Raw genomic sequence first — 21,336 nt, 5'->3', positions numbered from 1 at the left:
ACTCATATTGTAACCTATGGGAATAGTACCCCTTGAGTTGTGCAGTGTACAACTTGCGTGACTGCATAGAACATTCCTGATGATCATGCTATCATGGGTATGCAGAACTTGTGCTCCTCACAGCAGACACCTGGAATATTTCTCAGAATGAGGTGCCATTTACTATTTACATGCCTAGCATGAAACACATCTTGCCAACAAACAAGTGGGTTTTAATAATTCACAAGGGGGAGACGGGATGAGCACTGGGTGTTATTCTGTATATTGGCAAACTGAACACCAATAAAAAATAAATTTATTAATAAAAAAATAAAAATAAAAAAATAAAAACAAAACAAAACCAAAAAAAATAATTCACAAGGGGGAAACAAAAGAGAAAAGTGCACACTCAAAAAGCAAACAAGAGCTCGGAAGTGGTTGCCAAGAACTGCCAAGAAGAGAATTTCCTGTATTGGGGTAGGAGGCCTCCAGCACACCCCATCCAGTGGGCCTTGGCTGTGAGGCTAGGCCTTGGCATCTTCACTGACATCAGCTCAAGGTGTCCCTGATGGAAGGGAAGAAAGTCAAGATGCATGTCTGTGCAAAGTGGGTCTCAGGAAGATGATAGCAGAGTGAGTGGGTGGGTGCAGGGGTGGTAAGAAGAGAGGAGGGTGAGCACTGTGATCCAGGAGGATCTGAAGGGTGCTATTCTACCCAATTTGCTGTTTAACAAGGATACCTTTGATCATGAAATTAGGGACAATGAACAATTATACCAGGTCTTTACTAGGCATAAATAAGAACTGCCTACAGGCAATCAGGACCAGGGATCTGACCCTGCTAAGGTGATTGCCCGGCTGCTATCAACACTCTTGAGTCTTGTTGCTCTGAGGACATTCTACAAGGGCCACCAGCATGCTCTGCTGAGAAGGAACAAAGGCTTTTTGTTGGGTCTTGTCCCTCCTCCAGCCACCAATCCAGGGTCAAGTGAGGGCATCCCTTAGTGCTCTATCCTCTCTTATCACCCAGGCCCACCTTTCTCAAACTTTGCACTTGGGCTGCAGGCAGGTGAGAAAGCATGGTTGCAGGAGGGTAACTATGAGAAATCTACTCATTGCCTAAAGATTTTTTTGTCTTTGTGAAAATGGTTAACCTCTAACTTTTAAATATGGCCACAGGTCAGGTTACCCCTTTAGGTGTTCTGCTCTTATGGAGCTTGATAGCAACATTTGAGCAAGGATTTTCAAAAATCCATCTGCATAGCGCATGCAAAGATGTACATTTCTAGGCATATTTTGTAAGATCAGAGAAGCGACCTCCTCCGTGCAGATTTGGCAAGGTCTCCACTCTTTGGAATTCAGAAGGAATTGTAAATGGGGCTGGCATTTCCCTGATTGGCTCTAGCATTTTCAAAAGTTGGCTAAAGCATGAGCAGTCAGCTTAGATTCATTTCAGAACACTCTCTTACTTTCTGTTCCTTGGAAGAGTTACACAGGGTTGAGTTTGGCACAAGATGAAGAGGGAGAGGGGGAAAGCAGGCAGTGGTAGGTCAGAAACAAGACTACAAAGAGAATCAAGAGGTATCACTGAGGGGGGCAGAGGTCAGGGAGTCTTTTCTTCCTCCCATGTCTAATATTATCAATCCCCAAACCACACTATCGTCTCTAAATGTCTCAGGACAGCTCTGCATCGTTATTATTATCATTGCCATTCTACACGTGACAAGCCCAAGGATCAGAAAAATCAAGCCTCTGGCATTCCCAATAACTTGTGTGGCTCAAGTGCAATTAATTTGAAATTTAACTACTTTAGCCATTCCTCCCCACCACTGCATGGTGGAAGCAAAAAAAAAAAAAATGTATAGAAAGAAAACAAGCAAAAAAATGTGAGTAGGCAGAGGGAATGAGAGTCCTAAAGAAAAGAGATGACTGTAAACAGTGGATCCAATCCACCTGGAGGGTGAAAGACAGGGCCAGAAGGCTGATCGCCTTCTGTGGTTCTAAGAAAACAATCCCATTCAAAACTGCATCAAAAAGCATAAAACACCTATGGGTAAATTAAACCAAGGAGGTGTAAGACCTGAACATTGAAAGCTCTAAGACTGATAAAAGAAAGTGAAAATGATGCAAATAAATGAAAAGATATTCTGTTCTCATGGGCTAAAGAATTAGTATTGTGAAAATGTCCACATCACCCAAAGCAACCTACAGATTTAACGCAAACCCTATCAAAATTCCAAAGACATTTTTCACAGAAATAGAAGGAACAATCCTACAATTTGTATGGAACCACAAAAGACCCAGAATAGCTAAAGCAATCTTGAGAAAGAAGAACAAAGCTCAGGCATCACACTCCCTGATTTCAGACCATATTACGGAATCGTAGTAATTAAAACAGAATGGCACTGACATAAAAAAGGACACAAGATCATAGATCAATGAAACAGAATAGAGTTTGGAAACAAAGTCACACAGATATGGTTAATTAATTTACGACAAAGGAGGAAAGAATATACAATGAGGGAAAAGCTAGTCTCTTCCATAGTGTTGGGGAAAATGGACAGTCACATGCAAAAGAATGAAGCTGGACTCCTACCTTACACCACACACAGAAATTAACTCACAGTGGATCAAAGACCTGAACCTGAAAGATCTGAAAACATTCAACTCCTAGAAGAAAATATAGGGGGTAAGATCTTTGACATCAGTCTTGTTTATAATTGTATTGATTGTGACACCAAGAGTAAAGGCATCAAAAGCAAAAGTAAAACAAGTGGGGCTATATCAAATTAGAAATGGGCAAAGGACCTGAACAGACATTTCTCAAAAGAAGACATACAAGTGGCCAACAGATAGAGAAAAAGGTGCTCACCATTGATAATCACCAGGGAAATACACATCAAAATCACAATGAGATACCACTGCACACCTGCTAAAACAGCTATCAGTGAAAAAATAGCAAATGTTGGTGAGGGTCTGGAGAAAAGGGAACCCCTGCATACTGTGGGTGTGAATGTAAATCGGTACAGCCACTATGGAGAACAGTATGGAGATTCCTCGAAAAATCAAAAACAGAACTACCATATGATCTTGCCATTCCACTTCTGGGTATTTATCTGGAAGAAGTAAAATCACTAACTTGAAAAGATGTCTCCTCCCCCCCCCCCCCATGTTCACTGCAGCATTATTTACAATAATCAAGACATGGAAGCAACTGAAGTATCCTTTGATGGGTGAATGAATTAAAAAAAGTATATATAAAAAATGGAATTTAATAGCCATAAAAGGAAGGAAATCCTGCCATCTGTGACAATGTGGATGGATCTTGAGGGCTTTTGCTGAATGATAAATCATTCAGACAAAGAAAGACAAATATTCTATGATTTCATTATATATGGAATCTTAAAAAAATCAAACATATATATAGAGAACAGATCGGTGGTTGCCAGAGGTGATGGGTCGGGGTTAGGTGATTAGGTGAAGGTGGTCAAAAGATACAAACTTCTAGTTATAAGAGAAATAAGTCACAGGGATAGAATATATAGCTTGGGGAGTATAATGTGAAAGCTGTCATGAGAATAGATCTTAAAAGTTCTCACACTAGAAAAAAAAAGCTGTAACTATGTGAGGTGATTGATGTTAACATAATATAAGTTATTTTAAACAATAACTTACTGTGGTAATTATTTTATAATATATACATATATCAAATCACCATATTTTCATCTAAAATAAATACAATATTATATAACAATTATATCTCAATAAAAAATAAGGAAAAAAATAAGGTGGTATTGCTATGAGCACTTGTGTACTTTTTTTTTTTAATGCAGTGGTAGTATCTTGGAATGGTTCAAATTTAGGGTCAACTTTTGCTCCTTCTACTTGCTGGGCATGTGACACTTGGACAAGATGACATTGGCTCTCAGAACTCAGTTTCCTTGACTGTGAAATGGGATGACGATAGTGATAACCACTTTCCCTAGTGCTTCAAAGGATTAATTGAGGTGATGAACATAAAACACCGAGCCCAGTGCCATGCACTGTTCAGCCCTGTTTTAAAAACCATTCCTGGTGGAAAATTCCTGCCTTATTATTCATATCTCTAAACCGTTTACAACATGTACTTTTTATTTCATTCTAATGTCAGTGGACACAGTTTTGCTTTCTTATACTCTTTCCCCCCTTTCTACAATGTATTCTGTTCTGGAACTAGAGGTTCTTTCCTCCTTACCTTTCCTGGCCAGACTTTTCTCCCAGGACACACAGTGTTTTCTTTAACTAAACATTAACTTGGAGAGGAAGAAAAACAAGTCTATCTATTTCTGCACCAACTGAGCTGTTTTTCAGATTCCATCTTTATTTTTTTTAAATGTTGGAAATGCTTCACTTAATTAATCAGGGCTTCAAAAGAGTCCCTGTCTTCTACTTGACAGCCAAAGTCACAAAAGGAGACAAACACAGAGTAGGTCCTACCTGGACTCTGCCTTGCGGCTGTCTGAACTAATACAGAATGACCGGCTTTGGATATATATATATTTAAAAATATTTCTTCTATTTCCCCTCCTTTCATGAAAGATAGCTGTATGCATTTGGCCCACGGCCTGATACCGTTCTTCTGGAGGCAGCCAGACTTGGAACATTCAGGAACACAGACGTAGGAACTGCATAAAAAGGAGGAGCTCCCCCACCCTGGTCGGAGTGAACTGCTTGCTGTCTGACAGCAAACCTTCTGGGAAAGAGCCAGCCTTGTCACCGTGCTTGAAGTCATTTCAGGGTAACGGATGTGATGACTGCAAGGGGGTTGAGCGAAATGCCTGGCAGGTGCCCACTTCATGGCTCTACTTACTTCTTGCCATTCCTCTGCCCTCCAAGCATAGAGAGGACACGGTGGGGCTTGGCAGACGCGTTCCGACTCCGGTCTGGTGTACGGGTTGCACTCGGACTCTCTGGCTATTTTGTGTGCTCCCATCTGACAGCCCACGTTTCTCCGCCGTGTGCCTTGGCCGCAGGACACAGAGCACTGAGAAGAAAGACTCTGTAAGTGGGAGCTTTGGGTCATTTGGTGGGGAGGGTGTGTGTGTTTGTGTGTGTGTGTGTGTATGTGTGTGCATGTATGCGTGTGTGTGTGTGTGTGTGTGTGTGTGTATGTGTGTGTGGCAGGGGCGGAGAGGGTCACAGTCATGGGGAATGCACTCCTAATCCAATGATTTTCACCACTATTACAAAGCTTTCTAATTTCCAATGAAAGGGACCTGAGATAATGTTTTAAATCTGCAAACTTACTGCCTATCAATGCTTGTGAGTGAGACAAATATTCCAGTCGTGGGGAATCTCTGAAGTTACCCAAACTCTTGGAGATTGAAGAGGCTGGGACAGATCATTATGAAACATTTAATACAACCTAGAAATAAATAGTGCTGCCATGTGAAATGAAAACCCCCAAATGATTTCTATCCCAGAGGACTAGAGGTTCTTAAAAATTGGAGACACAGAGCTGCTGTACAAGAAGAATTTCTTGGCAGATTAAAAGTATAACTCAAGGAGAGTAAATCACTAGAGCTTTTAGGGCCTTATAAGCAGAATTATTTTTTCCATCTCTTCCTTCCCTTGCTCCTATTCCTGGAGATAGAGGAAAATATATTTTTTTAAACTACTGAATTCACAGAAGTATTAGTGCCTATTTACAACTTCAGATGAATACATGGAGAATAAACGCTGACAAGGAAAAACCATTTCCTCGGGCAGGCGTCGTGTTTCCAGTCCTTGAAAAATACTGTTAATCAGGCTAAAACATTTTGTTGACCAAGTTGCAAAACACCATATTAAATCTGCAATTAACTTTCCTTTAAATTAATTTTTTGATGGTTTCTTCATTGCTGGGTTTCATAATCTCACTTATGGGCAGGCCAAGAATTATTGTCTTTATTAAGGTTTTGACAGTTAGAAACTACAGGCAACATTTGCTTGGAAAGAACAGCATATTATTACATTGAGCTATTAAAAATTGTTACCAAGTTTTTGCAATAGCTCAGCCTCCATTAATTTGTCTGCCGTTGAGAAAACAACTTTAACATACATAACAGCCATATTTCTGAGAGGAAGTCTTCAAGAATAGAATCACAATCTTTTCAATTGGAAAAGTATTCTTGTCCAATTAACCTGCCGCAGGATTCATCTCGCTCTGAGGTTAATGGGAATTTACTAGCGAAAAGCACATCCAATGGATTCTGCTGAATATTAATTTTATTTGCATTTCAGATTTTAAGAAAATAGTTGATACTATTTAGAGGGCTGCTTGGTAAATCATATCATTTCAGATGAGTCTGTGCCAGGCAGGAGCTTGAACGTTCACATCAAAGCTAGCTGATGAGAAGGAAATATTTTGAGGCAACATAGCTACTATTGTTTGGGTTTAATTGTAGTAATTGGATTGAATGAGTTTGTGACCCAGAAGAAACCAGACTTTTAAAGTCATTATGTCCTGGGTGGAACAGGAGGGCTCCTGAAGACAAGTCATGGCCTTGTCTATAGAGAATGACTATTTAATGCTCATGGGAGCTACATGTATAATATTTCCCATTGATTACTCTGGAAATGAGTGAATTTTAACTTGGGGGAGTCACTGCATGAATGATAGAAAGGTTCCAACACCATCATCACTGACCACAAACAATGACAACCAAAAAACTTTTTGGCTATTTGAATGTGGGATCTTCCATATAAAAGAGCACATTCCCAGAACAGTGTATCGAAATGGAAATGCAAAGAAAGACTAAGAATAATTATGTAAACAAGTCTGAGCACGGCCCAGGGCTGATACATATTCAAAATCTCATAATGTTTTTATAACCTAAAGGAACAAACATTAAGAGGTTCAGAATGTCTACTATGCAATCTCTAAGTAAATGAAACCTCTTTTTGATACTCTTGTTATTGAGTAAATTACTTAGGATTCAAAGAAGGTAAGGTATTAAGAGCCACAAGTATCCAACATTAACCAAACATCGCTCCCTCCAGTGTTCAATAATTTCTCAAAAAGGCAAATAAAGACACAGGAAGGCTCAATGATGGAATATGCCATGGTGGCTTCTGATTTTTATAAGGTCAAAGGCAGCTTGGAAAGGAAACAAGTTTTGATGGGACTTAAATGCACGTAAGGTATGAGCGCTGCCTTTCTGAATACCGCATCTACGGTCATCTTTGTTCACAATCAAGTGCGCTGCACGTGTTCAGTGTTCAACTGTCTTCCTGTGCTGGTTCCAGGGAGGCGACAGTTTTCATACAGAGCCAGCCACACTCGCTTGGCAAAGTCTTAGAGATGTGGAGGGAAACCCCATGAATAAAACAGCATCAGGAAGACCTCGCATGCCCCAGGAGGTGGTGAGGGTGGTGGTGTGTATACATGTGTGCTTAATGCTTCTGGTTCGATGCAGCACATCTGCAAGGTAAAGAGGTTGAGCCGTCTCTATTAATGTGTTCCCCCTTGCCGTCATTCCAACATGGAATGTGCAGGTTTGAAAGGAGATGTTTTTAGCTCTGAACTACTGAGTTGGAAGCTACGTTTCATCTCTTTCCTCGCTACTGTGCAATGCTAGCATGCAGAACTCACCAACTTCCAGGAGGAGCTCAATGCTGATTTCCACAGACAAAAAGAATCTCTTTGCAACTTTCCATGTGTGGAGAATCATAATATATACTTGAACACCGGAAAGTATTTTACACACTTTTCTCCAGTCCTAATGTTAAAATTATGGTGGTGATGTTATTTAGAGGAGGGACTGGCTTGAAAAGTAACCATATGAAACAACTTTAATAGATAATGACAGTCCCAATAATAATAGCAACCTTTTACTAATCACTTCCTATGTGGCAGGCTTCTCTGTACTAGGGTTTCTCAACCTAATTAATTATTACTTGGAGCTGTCCTGTATCTGCGGTATGAAGTTTAGTGGCTTCCCTGGACTCTACTCAGTAGATGCCAGTCGTATTTCCCATCCTCCACCATGTTGTGACAACCAGCACTGTCTCCAGACATGGCCAAATGTCCCAAGAGTACAGAATCTAGTTGAGAGCTGAGCTGCATGCTAAGCATTTTATAGAACACATCTTTTATTCTTCCTAATAAACCTTTTAGGGAGGTCCTGCACAAATATGCAAAAAAACAGAGAAAATCGCTCCTACTCCAGTAAAAACAAACCAAAAAGCAGTCAAAGTGAATTCTTCCCTAGGCAATGTACCATGGCTATTGTAGATTAGAATCTGGCTTCCAGTTTGAAAATATGGTGCTAATATGATGCAGTGTTTTGTCCTACGTCAGCAAGAGTGTGGGTGAGAACCCTATATTCAAACAATGCAACATCAATGCTTACAGTTCAAATACAAACAAAAAAATGGAGAGCACAAAGCACTAAAGCGACTTTCTTTCTCATCACTGACTATGTGCCTGTGGTTTCCTTGACTTCTCAAAGGACACAAGCTACACATTGCCATGTTTCTGCATTGAACACTTGCAGAATATTTCACAATCAGCCACCGCAACCAAGCTGTAATTACAAGAAAAATTCTAACCAAAAATGGCTGGTGCATTCATAATGCAATTTGCCAGATTCCATTTTGGCATTAGCAGTGAAGAGCTTTCAAAAATTAATTATTTCCCTCAATCTAAGACACCATTGATTACAAGACAAAGCATTATATTTTGTATCATTGAGAAAAAAGGGGCTATTTTAATTAAATCATGGCATTCCATTGGTTGTTAGACTCATTCTGAGCAACAGAGGGGTTCAAGTGTGAAAAAGACAGACAAGCATCTCAGGACTGAGAAAGGAATAGACTGAGTGAATTTATGATTGATGAGTGATGATGAAATGTTACTTTTATTCTAATCTGATCATTTATGCTTTTTACCTCTGATTTTCATTTTTAAAAAACCTTTTTATAAGCATAGATTAAACAATTTTTACTCTGGAATGTTTCTATTATCATGGGACTACACAGCCTTCACATTTATCAAACTGAATCAAGAACTTGATGCTGATTTTTGTCTTAAAATTTCATGAGCATCCCTTATCCCTTGATCAGAAGCATCTAAACAAATTGAATGTGAACTTCTAGGAAAAAATGCTTTAAAATTTTATTGAGGATGTTTTCCAATATAAACTTTCCTTTTATTGGAAAAATTTCCTTGACAAATTCAAGATTTTCAAAAGATGTAGAAATGAAACATTCCACTTTAAATCTCAAAGCATCAGTTTTGAGGGCGAGACTATGAAGATTAATACAGCTATACTAGTTTCCAATTCCAATATTCTCTATGTTCTATTGTCATCAGACATTTCAACATGATGAGAAATAGCACTAACTCTTCCTACCTTGAACACGAGATGACCAGAATATAGTACCAGCAGAAGGACCAGATAGACATAAAATCTTCTAAACATTGTTGCAAATAGATAATCATTATTCTTGCTTCAATCTCACTGCCTTAGGGATATTTCTGTTTACCAATGGATCGTTAATAAGCCAATAATCTTTGACCATGCAGACCGTCTTTCTTTATTAACCACTGCATTTGATGATTTTTCCAGGCATACTTCTAAATTGTATAAATCAGATTTTACCTATGCAGCACCTTGTCGTGCCTGCTTTTATAATTCATTTCTACATATCAAATCAGGGCATTACAAAGCTGGCCACAGACTATTACATAACTGTGTTTACTTGCATTTTGTACAAAGGTGACTAGACTGTTCTAAGCAATCATTTCGAACAGGTGCAGTCTTTTCTGTGGCAGCATTCTGATAATCCTATTACCTTATGTTTTAAAAAAAAGAAAAAACAACCCCAGGGTTCAAACCTAATCATCCCAGCTTTGTGAGCAATTTCAGACTTCCCAACAAGATCACAGAATACTGGACTAAAACTCACTCTGTGTTTACCAATAAAGAGTGAAAGATTCTTTTAATCGTCTCTATATTGAATAAATTGGCCTATAAAATGAGCATCATTTCCATGCTCTAAACTTAATATTCAGGGCATGATGCAAATAGATAAGTAGAGGCCAAGAAACATAAAGAAAAGCAACAGAGCATGAAAGTCTACAAGAGGACAAGCTAATTAGTGCAGTATCTTCAATAATGTTAGCTGCGGGCTTTTACATGAATTGAATAGCTCCACAAATAAAAGGGCTGGAAGTTACAGATGACAGCAGTCACTTAGACAAACCATTAAGGATGACCAAAATGAAACGCTGCCTTGAAATCTGATCCCTTAGGGAAGCCAGAGGAGGAACTAGCTCTGGTTGGCACTGATGCTTTGATTGTTGATTTAAAACAGCAATGCAAACACACATGATCATAATGAGAGAGGTCTTGAGAAGGATGAGGCTACTCTGCTACAGAATGATGCAGGTCATGTTTTATATTTCTGTGAAGTGGCCTATGAGGGGGTGGGAGACATGTGGGACAATGATGTCAGCTCAGAGCATTTAAGAAAAATTCACATTTCTGGAGGAATTTCTCATTAGTTATGTCGAAATGGAGAATCTCCAATTCCTCTCCATGTTAACACAGCTTTCCAAGGCTTATTTGAGGCTCTAGGCATCAAGATCCAGGCTCTGAAAGAACCAAAACTAGACCTTGCCAACCTGGAACCTACCTTTCAATTGATGCTTAGGAGCATCTGTATGATTCTCCACTGCATAGGAGAACCACAGATTCAGTAAAAGCTCACAGAGGTCAATCAACAGAGCAGAAGAGCAGCATTAGATACAGAATAGATGAAACTGCAACTTATTATTTTCAAGCAAGCACCCTCAACCAAGCTGAGAAAATGTGTAAGTGCAGAGTGAAGAGATCAGCTTCAAGGATTATGTGCGAGAGACTTTGGTTCACACATCAATTGTTTATAGGTAAATAGAAGCTTCTGAAGTTCCTTGTTGAACACAACAGGGAAACTCACCCAGCTCCGGACCAGATTACCACATGTTTAGAATTAGTTGAGTCTGTGATTGCTTTCTTGGGAACTTACCCCCCTTTCCCATCCGATATACATATCACACTCATCTAAACAAAATATTCCTCTTGAGAGCCTCTTAGATTTAAGACCTCTGAACTAAGTACTCGGCATTCATTATTGCATTAAATCCTCCTAAGAGCTATATGAAGTAGGCTCAGGAAGGTTAAACAGATCACCCAAGGTCACAGAGATAGAAAATGTGAGAGAACTTCTTCTGTCGCCTACTTCTGTTGTGATGTAAGCAAGCTAAGCAAACGAGCAGAGAAGCAGCCACTAATCATACTGACAGCCCTTTCTTCGCAAATCTCAATTTTGACCCAATTCCTGCCAGGTGATCAGAGTCAAGCTTTCTACTGCAATCTGAGTTGGTGGTGTTTTAAGTGGTGGATGATACCAAAAATGCCATTAGCAAAGTATTTATTGAAGGGCTACTCTGTGCTGGATGTCTGACACCTACACCCACCACTACTTAGAACTTAATCCTCACAACCATCCTATTGTAGGTGTTAGGTAAGGCACCTGGGGCTGAATCCACTTGCCCAAGGTCTCACAGCTAACAAGTATGCTGACAGAAAGAGCGTTCCATTCCCCGTCCCCAAGCACCCCTCTGAGAAACACAACCAACACAGTGGTGTCAGCCACGTGGCAGAAGCTAAGAAGGAAGCAGTCGTAGAGGAGAAGCATTGCTCACCTGACTCCAGGCGCCAGCCTTCCATTTGGGGCATCTTCCTCCTCTGCACTTTCTGTGCCCATTTGGCTTAGCAAGGTGTTTACAGTAATCACTTTCTAAATGGCTTCCATCTTTTGCCATGCAGTAAACACTTCGTTGTTTATGCCCTCGACCACAAGAGACAGAACACTGAAATATAAAGCAATGGCAAGGTTGTTGTTGTTTTGTTTTTTGATGTTTGTTTTTCACATCACACGGAGTTTGATAAAAACCCGAGTTTTTGAGATGTTAAGATTATATCTAATACGAGTCACCGTCCCCCCTTTTCCAGAGCCATTTTGGGTAATATCTCAAGGTTCCACATGGCAAGAAGGTAGGATTAGGGGAAAAAAAAATGTCCGTAGCATTACAGCAGCAATCCTGCATACTATTTTGGGTCCTTCAAGAGTGTGAGCAATCCTGACAATTTAGGCCAAAAATTAAGCCAATGAACCAGAAATTATCATGAAATTCTGATTTTAAGTCCTACTCTGAATTCGTATGGATTCCTACTGCACATCTCACTTTATGCAATCTCAGATCAAGATACTTCCTCAACAAAATGCCTTGTGATTCACTGATTTGGATAAAGGTACATTTCCAAAATATAAGTGTGTCCAATTGCCTAATTAAGTGATTTAAAGGAACTCTTCTACCATTTTTCAGAGGATAAACTCTCATTTTCCCAGTCTGTTGGGAAGGAGGTGAAAAAGCCACATTAGAAACTGAAAGGTAAGCTAGCAGGTAAGTCTGTGCCAATTTGGGGAAGGAGGCATTACCTTTCAACTTTGATCTGCAAGTTCACTGAACTGTTTTAAATGTGACCTTGTCTGACCACATCTAAGAAACTTGACTTTGATTTCAGATTAGGTTTCTCAGAAAGGTTTAGGAATCAAAGTGCCCATGGAGTCAGGACAAAAATTTGATATGACAGCTTCTTGTGGAATAGGCAAGAGGCTGGCCCCAATGAGTGCACTGAGATATTCAACGTCCATTTGCCTCATTAGCGATTACAGAAGTCATTACCACTTGGATCATAAGCTTTCTGGCTCAGGTTTTCAAGACACATTATTTCCCAATATAATGTTCTTGACTTTTAGAGGGAAATGAGTTTAAGAATGAAGAGCAAAATGTGAAAATGCAATGAAAACAGATTTCAAGTGTCATTTCCTTCTATTCAATATTTCTTATTTCCCTCACTAACTTTGTGATTTTTGTTAACTTAAATTACCAAAGTGCCCTTTTATGCCTCATAGATAAATGGTGCCATGTAAAACATGTAGCTGAATATTAATCTAACTGCTGTTAGCCAGCATGTTCAAAGTTTTTCATAAATGTGCCAGACACCTTTCTCTAATAAATACAAATCATTACAAAAATTTCAGTAGTAGCCTAATAGATGATTTTGAAATATGTGTATTAATAGTTTTGGCTGTGACCTTTTACTTTAGGAAATGGAAACATTGTTGGTTTCATTTGAGCTCTCTCTTATGAGAGTATTATGATTTGGAGTTGTCATTCTGGAAATTTTTATCAAGGATTTATTTATTTATTTACTTGGGGGGGGGCAGAGGGCAGAGGGAGAGGGAGAAAGAGCCTTAAGCAGACTCTGCGCAAGCATGGAATCAGACGTAGGGCTCGATCTCATGACCCTGAGATAGCAACCTAACTCAAAACCAAGAATTGGACACTCAACTGACCGTACCACCAGGCACCACCCAGGCACTGGAAATCTTTTTTTTTTTTTTTTTTGGAAATCTTAATAGATTACACAGTGTAGAAGGAAGGAGGCCAATTTTAATATTCATACCAAAACATAAATAACCATCTTTCAACCTACAGTGCTTTCATATATATAAAGACTTGGGACATAATTCTGGCAGGTTTTTAGAGTGAAAGTCCTAGAAATAGTCCTACAAACGAGTGGTCTAATAACCTTCATACAAAATAATCTCTATTGTTAGTGACTAATTTTAATATTTAGAAACTCTGACAAATAACAAAGGAACATAATTCGAACCTGGGATGAATTCATTTGTTTATTCAATAAACATCTGAGTGCCCACTAAGTTTCAAAAATTATGCAAAGGGCTGGGAACATAGTGATGAGCAAAGTTGACTGCACCTCACCCTCATGGAGCTTCCAGGCCAATGAGGGAGACCAACAAGAACCACGTGTTGACAAAAATAAATGCATGCTTAGTAACAGAGATGAGTGCTCTGAAGGAAGCAAGCTGCAGTGGTTGTGCGGAGGCTCTCAAGGCTTCCCTCAGGGCCAGACCATGCAGAGCTCATAGGTCATAATCATATATTTGGATCTGGAAAATCATTATAGAGTTTTAAATTAGGGAAAGATATCATCTAATATTTGCTTCAAAAATTCTACCCTGACTACTGAATGGACAATGGAATGGGGGGATACAGCATGAATGGACACAATGAAACTGCTCAGGAAGCTACTGCATTGGTCTAGGCAAGAAGTAGTGGTGATTCCTTTTTTTTTAGAGGAAAGAAAAGGGGAGGAGGGGCAGAAATTAAGAGAGAGAGAGAGAGACAGAGACAGACACAGAGAGAGAGAGTCTTAAGCAGGCTCCATGTCTAGCATAGAACCTGATGCAGGACTTAATCTGACAACCCTGAAATCATGACCTGAGCCAAAATCAAGAGTCGGATGCTTAACCAGCTGAGCCACCCAGGTATCCCAGTGATGGTGATTCTAAAGAGGTGCAGAGTGTTGGGATGGGGGAAGTTGGTGGATTTAAGACACACCTCTTTGAGGTGGAAATGATAGTTTCTGGTGGATCAGCTGTGGGGTGCATGGGAGATGGCAGAAAAAGATGGACTCCCCGGTTTGCAGTATGGGCAATTGGATAGTGATGACTTTTACAAGGATGGGAAAACAGTATTGGGATTCAAGTCTGCATTTATTTGTAGGACACAGGCTGAACTCAAAAGATATGGAGCCATGGATGCAAACATGTGCTCAATTAGGGCAAAGATACAGGCATAACTGTAAGCAGATGAACATGGGTGAATTTACAGCAAACCCACCCATAATGATAGTCATTTCAATATACCAGTGGTCCAAAGACACTGTCCTTTAACATAAAAGGGGGAAAAGAGAGTTGATGGCAATGGTGATTCAGTAGTCTGCAGAGGGACAGTCTAAAATAGGCAGCAATCTACAGAAGCAGAATTAGCAAAGGCAGAGCATTCTCACATTCATTTATGTACCAGGCACTGCTCTAAGATTATACATACATCGTCTCATTTAAGCATCCCAATAACCACAGAGACGGGTACCATGATCGGAGACAACTGGCATTTCCAAACTGGTGTAACCACAATGCTATCTACATACCTCTCCCCACATGATTCCAATGCAAGTGGATAGATGTCTGTTGAGAAGAGTAACAGCACAAGGAAAATAGTTGAATTATAAACATCACTGATAGTAATTCATTTGAGGGGCACTCCTGGTGCATCCAACATCCATTGCCCACGAAATGAAAATGGATGAAGTAGTTTCCAAATATGATGCCTTAAAATCTCCTTAATGTCTGGATTAGCTGCATCTTACCCATTCCTGCGTGCATTTTTCTTATTTGGGGATTTGAATGGATCCGACTTGGAAAACAGAATGCAATGCTTCAGCATGACTCACTACACATATTATTTGCCTAAAATTAAGATCTAAAAGTGATAAGGAAATTCTCAAGGTAACTAATCATAACAAGCACTTTTCATTTCATGCTTTCTAACTTACCAATGAAGAGAAGCAGCTGCTGGTGGAAAATTTCATATCTAACAGGTTCATTAGTGGGTCTATTATGATTTCCTAAAGAAGTTCTCATTTTGATAACCAAATAAATACAGGTTGCAGCTCTTATATTCTGAGGGAAATTTCCATCTGATCATTTCCAGCCTTTTCCAGACACTGACTTGTGCATCAATGTGCGTCATTAAGATATGATAGTTAAATCCAGTGCTTCACCTAGTACGTGCTATTTATTGGCTACATATCTCAAGGTTCTTGCTCTGTGGAATGTTTAAGTCCTTAAATGTATAGCCGAAACAGCCTCCTAAGTTGCTAACTGGACTCTGATGTTTGTTCCTTGGAGAAACAACGAATATACTTGATACTTTTCCCCTAGCTTTGTGCAACACTCCCAAACAATGTGTGTAATCTCTGCTTGCTACTTAGAAACATCAGAGTCAGTATCCCAAATGACTGGGCTTTGGGGCTTTTGTTTCTGTGAGGCCATTCAAAGGGGATGTTTAATGTGAAGCTCTGTTTATTTGCTGGCTCAACACTTGCCACTAACCAAGGTCTATGAGTTTGAACCTCATTTCAACTCATCTGGTGAAAACAACACCTAAGGCCTCGGCAGCCTGCTCGTAATCTCTACTGTAGGCTTGCTCTCTCTCCAGTGATAGCTGTAGTTATGGTGACATCAGGGTCTGGCGTGCTGCCCCTGCCATGGGGGGGGGGGTGCCCTGCATCATTCGTTTCACTTAAATAGAGGTATGTGGTCTCTCAGACATCAAGAAGCCAGCAAACAACCTCAGCGTGTCTGCCTGGATAAGAAGGGCTGAGGACCTAGAAAGAATGAGACTCCTGGGTTGCCAAGGCAGCTGCGAACCTGGACATCCATATGAAGATGAAAGAGTACCTGGAATTGTTAAGGACACAATAAAGAGCTAAGAAGGAATAAGAAAGGGAGGGTAGAGGTCAGGGATGCACACAGAATGCAGTCAGATGGAAGCTTCTCAATGGTTGGGTGATGCTGAGGCTTAGAGGAAGCAATAGAGGGGCCAGGGTATAGACCAGGACTGCCCAGTTACAGCAGATGCTTGGTTAATGGATGGTTCAGGAGAACAGCCCTAGCAGAACGTCTGGCATTGTTTTGTATATCTAGTTGATTTCCAGCTCCAAGAGATCTAGGACACATGAGATTCTGTTTATGTGTCATGTGTGATGGAGGATGCTGATCAACTAGTCCATATTTCCAACCACAGGATTGGCTGCCAATAGGTTAGAAATAATGAAGAACTGAAAGGCCAAGAGGAAGGACATATACTACAAGCCATTACCAAATTAAGTCAAGATTCTGCTGATAGAAGAATTTTTGACAATTAGGTAGCTAACCATCATTCTGAGACTGGTGAGCAGATTTCATTTTTGAGAGAGGACATTGTACTAATCCTTATTTGCCTTTCCATTGTGAGTCCATAAAATATGAAAGGAGCATTTAAATCCCTTCACTTCAAAAATGTTTGGTTGCATCTTTTACTAACAACAACTCTTCCTGATTTTATTCTCGTTTTGGTTTTGTTTAACAAAACATAAAGTCAAACCTCACCTGAAAACTATGCTGTCAGCAAGGATGCAAGGCTTGAGTCCAAGGTTCAGGACTGCCTTTGCCAATTAGGGTGATGGATGAAGTGAGTATGCAGGGGCTTCACACCATCAGGACAGGCAAAACCAGTCTGCATACACTCTTCCACCGAAGCCAGAACGAAAGCACAAGGATATAGACTGAGGGATCAGAGCACCAAACACTGCTCAGTGTGGGGCCTGGAAACCACGTGGGCTTGCCACATAGGAAAAAGACAGTAGCTGCCACTCACACGTGCTTCTGTGCTGCCTTCCACGCCGGAGGCAGCCAGCAAATAATTATGGAAATGAATGAACACATGAAATCTGTATCCATCCCAGAAGCGTACTATAAACCAAATGTCACAAAGAAAGAACCACCCGGCATCTGACCCACAGTGTGAATGCTGAACTGATTTGGCACAAATTATTTAGATTCCAAAAGGCCACCCCAGGACCCCTCTTCCAGTTGGAACAGAACTATTGGAAATCACACCAGCTACCTTCTATTGAACTCTTTCTGTGAATAGAAAACCAAGCTGCAGGACACTGGCTTCTGTCATTTAATCCCAAAGGCAACCTGGTGACTTAGATACTATTAGGATTCCTTTCTCCAGATAAGGAGAACCAAAGAGGTGACATTACTTGGCCAGGGTCACAAAGCCAGGAAGCAGCAGAGCTAGTCTTTAAAAATTGTACATCCTGGGCTCCAGAACCACCACTTTCTTCCTTCAACTACGTTGAAGAAAGGGCTTGGTTAAGAAAACAAGCTGCTCATCTCGGCTTACCCAAGGCAACAAGAGAAAGCAAGGACCTCAAAGAAATGTCTCTTGAGACTATTCTAGAAGCCTCTGATTCCTCAGTCTCTTAGGAAGACAGTACCTATACAATGTTAATATTTCTGGCTTTATTACTTTCTTCACAACATCTTTAGGACCCTGGGAAGAAAGACACTTAAGAGTGCAAACATACAATCACCTAAATAAAGGGCTTGATTTCCCTTTGCCTGAAGCCACACCCTGATTTTCTCCTGGCCATTTTTCAGCATTTATTCACCCTCTGGGGTCTGCCTGATGCCAAATGGCAAATAACTGTTTCTGTTCACTGGTGAATGGCTCTTTGCATGGTCACGAATGGAAGGCTGCGGGTTGGGAATTTGGGCCTGCCAATTCACTGAAGACTAATCTCTCAAATGTCTGAGCTCTAAGGCATCTCAAAGATTGTTCAGTCCATCTGTTTGGCTTACAAATCCAACACTAGAGGAAAGGAGACATGGCGCACTCACAGTCACACAGCAAGGAAGGAATAAATGCAGGCTTAGGACTCTGAGTTCCTATACCCAGCACAGAACACTATCCCTCCAGGGATTTGTGGCCAACTACTGGTGTTCTGCATGTTGATCAGGAACCACAGCTAATGTGTCATCCTGATTTCTCCTGAGTCGCTTATGCTCACAAAGAGCTAGCATGATAAACAGGGACTAGCAAGTCAGGCACCGATCCTACCCCCTCTGACTTTGATGGATGGCAAGCACCAGTATGAACAGGAGTGAGTGTAACAACCTCCCGTTCCAGAATGCCACTTAAGAATACCAAGGGAGAGATGTGCATGCGCGCCAGCACAGGCAACAAAGCTTACTGCTTTGGCTTCGTTGTGCTCTAAAATGCAGCATTTCAAGGCACAGGTTCTGGAGTCAGGCCATCCTAGGCTGACACGCCATCTGCCATTCTACTTTGGTGCTATTTAGGTCAAATTACTTAACCTCTCTCAGCTCAGATCTGTTCTCTGTAAAATGGGGACCACAGCAGCGTCTACACTCAACACAGTTATGTCACAATGAAGGGGGACAAGGCATCCAGACAGAGCTGTTGGTGTTGTGGCCAAGCACTGTAAACCTCAGTACGCATTCGCTATCACCACTGCTACTATTTCTATTCAGCAGAGCCTTTTAGAACATCTCCCAGTGCGTGGATAAAAAGGTAAGCATTTTTTTTTTTTTTAAGTTAACTAATGGAGTCTGAGATTAGCATTCTGACACAGATGTTGGCTGAATGAAAGAGGGACTTTGGCAAAATCTCACCCGTGTGAATGGGTGAAGAGCTTTCCTTTCCAAAGGTCACAGAGCAATCCCCAGGGTGGACAAAAATGTTAAAGATTCCTCCACTTGCATAGTGCCCTCTTCACTCTTCTCCACTAGGACTTATTAATACAGTCTCCCCGGCCACGGAAGACAGGAAGACGAGTAAGAGAAAGAAAGACCTCACATCTGAATGCCACGTCTTTTTTCTACTCCACCATTTCCTGCTCATATGTATTATCTCAAGAACTACTTATGTTTCTTATTTGCATCTCGTGGGGTTATTCCTTTAATGTCCTGAAACACAAACTCCACACCAGTGACCACCATCACCGAACAGCCGTGCCCCCCCCACCCCCCTGCTCTGCTCAGCTCCACCATGGCAGTGCTCGCAGCCCTTTGTGAATTGCTGGGTTTGAACACAGTTAGGGCTTCTCACAGCACAAGAATGGCTCTGGATGGGGGGCATCAGGGAACCAGAATGAGTGGGGTGGGAGAGAGGGCTTTGCCAGGAAACAAGGGCCGTGACTTCAGGGCGTAAAGCCAATGTTGACAGGTCTGCCTGATGGCTGTTTATGTCCAGGACCACCATGGCACTTATTACCATGAAAAGGAGCTGAGAAAGCACGAGATTGGCAGGGAACACCATGGAAGAAAGCAGAGGCGGGAGTCACGGTCATCCCAGCCGGATGGGGCATTAGGCCACCCTTCCATCCCCGTCACCCCCCAACACCGACAGCCTTTGCAATACTACAAAAGTCTAAGACTGTGGGAGAAAAGGCACTAAGATTCACATGTCAAATCTTGGAGCACGCTTGAAGGCCGCTGTCAATACTACAGCCAAGTAGGTGGCCCTGCGTATGCCTCACACGGGGAATGGCAGGGCCATGCCAATAAGGAGACACAGTAGGAAGGGCTCGTGCCCTCTACTTCCCATCACCCCCAAGAATGATGAGGCACAGGGCTCTCCAGCTGCCCCTGCCCAACCTCATAATGTAACAGCTTCATAGGACAGGAGGGGAAATGAATATTCACATTAAATAGAACAGCATATGAAATTAGTTACGCAAATTGTGAAATCCAAATTGAGGTTCTTTTTGTTCTGCAAGAATGTTAAATACTATGTGTTTCTCCTCATCAAGACAAAAACCAAAAACCAAACAAAATCTGCAAAAAGCAACACCTGGTGAGTTTTATCATGGCCACAACGCAGTGGTGCCCCCCCAGGAATCTGAGGCATATTTCACCACCAGACCCTGTGGTCCCTAACATGCCCTCCAATTCCCCATTTCTAAGCATACTGACTATTTTGATTCTTTGTAACCTGACTTTGGCAAAATAATGATATTGGCATCTTTCAGGAAAGAGGTGAAGATGGTACAAGGATCCACACTCTGTGCTTGCCACAGAATTGTTCATGAAGGCAGTCTGGAAGACAGGGGGCTAGTGGGTGAGGTATTTGTGCCAGGATCCTTATTCTCAGCTGTTGTGAAGGTGAGTGACAAAGTAAGTGTCTGAGTAATTGGTGGAAAAGCTATGGCTGAGGGAATGGTGACCAGAACTTCCTGACACTCTCTGTAGGTAGACCATGATTGAGGCTGCATGGAGATGTCATTCTGTTAGAAGATGGCAATGTTCAGTGACACCCCCTCATGACTTATGCTAGTGTCACAGATGGTCAGGAACAGACCTGAGAAGCTTAAGTCATCTTTGGGAATGCATCCATAGAAAAGCAATCCATGCAGGTCCTCTCTGGACTTTCACCTACCTAACCGATATCCAGCCCTTAAAGTTTTCTCTTCCCCAAGAGCTAGTCTACCTGCCAATCAGTCATTTGAAAGACACCAGGAGAAAATTCAGGTAATTGCCTCTTCTAGTCTTGCTTTCTCTGTGTATCTGGACCTTCCTCCATTGGCTTGTTATGAAAGGAACATCTTTACAAGCCAACATGTCAAACATCTTACATTGAGAAATTTACAACTTTTTTTCTGGGGGAGGAAGTAGTTTATGTAATTAGTTTGCTGGTGGGTGGATATTTATACCCCTCAAAAACTGAGATTTGCATACATATCTGAGTCTGTATCCAGAGAAATATACCTCATTGGAAGGGAGAAAGTTATCTTAGTCATTATTGAATTAGACGCTCATCCTCCAACTTTGCATTACTCTACTGGGA

General features: G+C 41.1%; 1 protein-coding gene across 4 annotated transcripts in view; it reads right to left on the bottom strand.

Annotated features, from left to right (window-relative positions):
• The window catches only part of ADAMTS9 (ADAM metallopeptidase with thrombospondin type 1 motif 9), a 160,440-nt gene that overhangs the window by 31,507 nt on the left and 107,597 nt on the right, over positions 1 to 21,336 (bottom strand). For 2 of the 4 annotated variants that reach the window (XM_072785511.1, XM_072785512.1), the window contains 2 exons: positions 11,689 to 11,856; positions 4,828 to 5,001 (listed from right to left, as the gene is read on the bottom strand). In XM_072785511.1, coding sequence (XP_072641612.1) covers positions 4,828 to 5,001; positions 11,689 to 11,856 — 342 coding nt within the window. The remainder of the gene's footprint in view (positions 1 to 4,827; positions 5,002 to 11,688; positions 11,857 to 21,336) is intronic. The other 2 variants (XM_072785514.1, XM_072785513.1) reach the window with 2 other exon arrangements.

Source organism: Canis lupus, chromosome 19 (assembly GCF_048164855.1).
Source record: "Canis lupus baileyi chromosome 19, mCanLup2.hap1, whole genome shotgun sequence".
In the NCBI taxonomy this organism is placed as follows: Eukaryota; Metazoa; Chordata; class Mammalia; order Carnivora; family Canidae; genus Canis; species Canis lupus.
Note: the sequence above shows the minus strand (reverse complement) of the source record. Positions and strands in the feature narration are given on the sequence as shown.